Genomic DNA, 3,127 nt, shown 5'->3' on the forward strand with positions numbered 1-3,127 from the left:
AGCTAAAGTTGTTTTTAGTGACTATAGTGTCCCTTTAAATGGCTTATTGTGCAAACTATTACAGTGAAGTTAATGGTCATTTAATTAAAAACTCATCTTCACGGTTGGCCCCAAGCTTAGTAGGACTTTGCACAACCAAATATGTGAAGCTTGGAGGTAAAGCTAGGATATTTGCTTTTATATAGAAAATTAAATATCTATTCAAAAAAGTCATTTTCTGAGCATATCCCAGCAGGTGTTTACAATTCTCAACACCGTAAGTAAAAAAAAAAAAAAAAAAAGTTAAAAAAATAATACCCTCTTGGGTCCATCGGAAGATAGACCGATATATTCAAACAACCATGAAATTTACAATAAACTCCAAATGAATACAAATAAAAATTAATGGGTTTAATTTAAAAATGCCAATATGTTGCCTTGGAAATAATAAAAATAAAATAATGAATTGATCTATTTCAGCACCTTATCTTGTGTCTCAGAGATACCTCTCCAACAAATACACTGGAAGCAGCTTCCCTGCTCTTTAGAAGGTCTGCTCCTCAACACAGGGATGCAAAGCATGAAACATGGAATTGTGTGTACCGAGTATAAAAGGTATTTGCGATGGCCCCATTAATTAATAAGATCAAAACTATGAAGATATTTACACAAAATTTTAAAATAAAAATAAAAGGATTGTGCTCATACACGAGCTCAATGAAATTCAACAAACTCCTCAAGACTCTTGGGAATCTGATTACGGTACTTGATATTGTATAGTCGGACAGCACGGGCTGCTAGGCACTTTAAGCTAAGCTTCATCTGAGTTTTCAATAGAATCTCAGATACTCCAGTGGTGCTTCTATCTAGTGGGGTCTTCCTCTCCTTGTTGGTCATGTCTGTATGTGCTCCTGCCTCCACTAGACAGATTATGATTGAGTGTAGAGTAAGAAAATCACTGATGGGACGGTTGTACTGGACTATTACATGGAGTGGAGTGTTGCCAACATTGTCAGTGGCGTTTACATTAGCCCCACAGTCTATGAGAAGTTTGGCCACTGGAGCACTAGGGAAGCTGCAAACGTCATTTGTGTGAAAATCGTCTACTGGAGTGCTAGAGTCTACAGCCAAGTGCAGAAGGCTACAACCTTCCCGGGTACGAGGGTCTAGATGCACCAATCTGTAGATCTGCTTGTTGATAAGAGACTGCTCCTCCTCTGAACATTGAGTCTTTGTGGAGATGCAGACGAGGTAGAGAAAAGTGTAAAGATTACACTCGTGATTTTCAACGGCAGAATGAGCATCTGGTTCCTGGGGATTTCGAATCCGTGTCATCCCCCGTTCAATTTCCAGTACACTGCACCTCAGAACGCTCTCCACATCGCATGCTTTCACTGGTTCATTAAGATGGATCATCTGTGAAAACACCTGTGCAAATCTCAGCAGGTCTTTGTGAGTGTTGCGGTTTCCCTTCTGACGCAGCTTTAGGGCATGCAACCACAGTTTAATGCACTGTTCAAATTCCATATTATCAGCATAAACAGCCCCCCGATAAATGATGGGGTGTGATACATCTATGTTATCGGATCCAAGTATTCGCTCACGTACTATTAAGCCCTCCATATGTAGTGCATCTGTATTGTGTCGTATAGCATCCAGCTCTCGTGGAGTGCAACATTCTGTTCGCATTCCATAGGCCTCAACAGGAGACAGAACCTGTTTGTGAAGAATACTGGCTGGATCTCTGAATCTTTCAAGCATTGCCAAGTACAGATACTGGTATGTCTTTGTAATGTTGTAATTCTCCCGGTCATTGGCAAAAGAAGCACCAAGGAGTTCTAATGCCTCCACACGACTCTCTGCATCACAGTCTGAATGCTGAAGAAGCAGCTCCACCACTTCAGCTTTACAGGTCTCAGCTGCCACTTTTAGAGGGGTCATTCCATGACCATTCATAACCATGGCTGCATTCCATTTCACAAGCTCGCGCACAATGTCTAAGTGTCCGGCTTCTGCTGCAAAGTGTAGTGCAGTAGCTCCACAATGAGCTCTGGCATTTGGATCTGCATTCTGCTCCAAAAGGTAACGTACTACATCAGTATGTCCCTTGTAAGCAGCAATCATTAGGCACGTGTTGTCATACTTGTTGGCAATACCTATGTTTGCGTGGTTTTCCACAAGGAAGCGGACAATATCAAGTCTCCCATCAAAGCATGCTGCCCTTAGGGGCGTAGAGTTCGTTACGGTTGTGTGGTTTACATTAGCTCCATGACTGACTAACAACTTGACCACCTCGTAGTGTCCAGCTCCAGCCGCACACCACAGAGCTGTGGCTCCATCAATAACGTAACTGCAGAAAGCAAGAAAGAAGAGGTTTAGTGAATTGATGTGAAAGATTCAAAATGGTAATCACAAAAAAAGGTGTCTTCATAACAACATGAGACTTTTAGCAGAAATTGACCTGGAACCATAACATCATATCACCTGAGTATTACTACATTGAGAGAATTTTGAATTCTTAATAAATTGTGTTTTAATTCCCTGTTGCCAAACTAATTACCAAACTAAGTTCCAGGATCTATACGCCTGCACCTTACTGTGAACACCCAGACCCTACTCAGTGATCGGCCACCCATGGAGCGCCAGCTTAGATGGACTTCTTTTCCAGGGGTTTGTCCAGTGTGGCTCTGGCTGTCTGAGCACTGTGAGAGTGGTAGTCCACCTCCAAGCAGTGCCAGAGATGACCTAACCCTGGCATGTCGTGTCATTGCTGTCTCTGCCTGTTGCAGTCTGGGGGTCTCTGTAATTACCCGTCGAAGCGCACGGTGCCGGTCTGCTGGGTGTCCACCCGGTAATGCTCCAGGAGCAGTCGCACCACCTTACTGTGGCCGTTGCGGGCGGCGATGATAAGTGGGGTGGATCTCTGTCCGCCATGCTGGGTGACCGAGCCGAGCAGGTTGCGGATCTCGGGCTCCGTGCGGTTGAGAAGCAGGGCTGCCAGAGTCAGTACTCGGCCCTCTGCCGCAGCCTTGTAAACATAACCGGACAGCCCGTCCAGGGCCATCCCGGGGACTCTGCAGGATGTCCTACAAGCCCCACTTCCGGTCTACAACGCGGAAGTATCCGTGTAGAAACCGGGCGACAGCAC

General features: G+C 44.5%; 1 protein-coding gene across 1 annotated transcript; it reads right to left on the bottom strand.

Moving 5' to 3' along the window:
- Positions 1–394: 394 nt before the first annotated feature.
- Positions 395–3,127, bottom strand: FEM1B (fem-1 homolog B). The gene is made up of 2 exons (XM_063445607.1): positions 2,790–3,127; positions 395–2,329 (listed from the first exon to the last, which is right to left on the bottom strand). The coding sequence occupies exons 1-2, from the start codon at positions 3,041–3,043 to the stop codon at positions 694–696; spliced, it is 1,890 nt and encodes a 629-aa protein (XP_063301677.1). The 5' UTR covers positions 3,044–3,127; the 3' UTR covers positions 395–693.

Source organism: Pelobates fuscus, chromosome 3 (genome assembly GCF_036172605.1).
Source record: "Pelobates fuscus isolate aPelFus1 chromosome 3, aPelFus1.pri, whole genome shotgun sequence".
Lineage (NCBI taxonomy): Eukaryota > Metazoa > Chordata > Amphibia > Anura > Pelobatidae > Pelobates > Pelobates fuscus.

Bases quoted from the DNA above. Each gene is read 5' to 3' on its own strand.
- FEM1B (XM_063445607.1), bottom strand. From the start codon at position 3,043: ATGGCCCTGGACGGGCTGTCCGGTTATGTTTACAAGGCTGCGGCAGAG. The intron at 2,330-2,789 runs GTAATTACAGAG...TGCTTTCTGCAG, and splicing joins GGCACCGTGCGCTTCGACGG to TTACGTTATTGATGGAGCCA.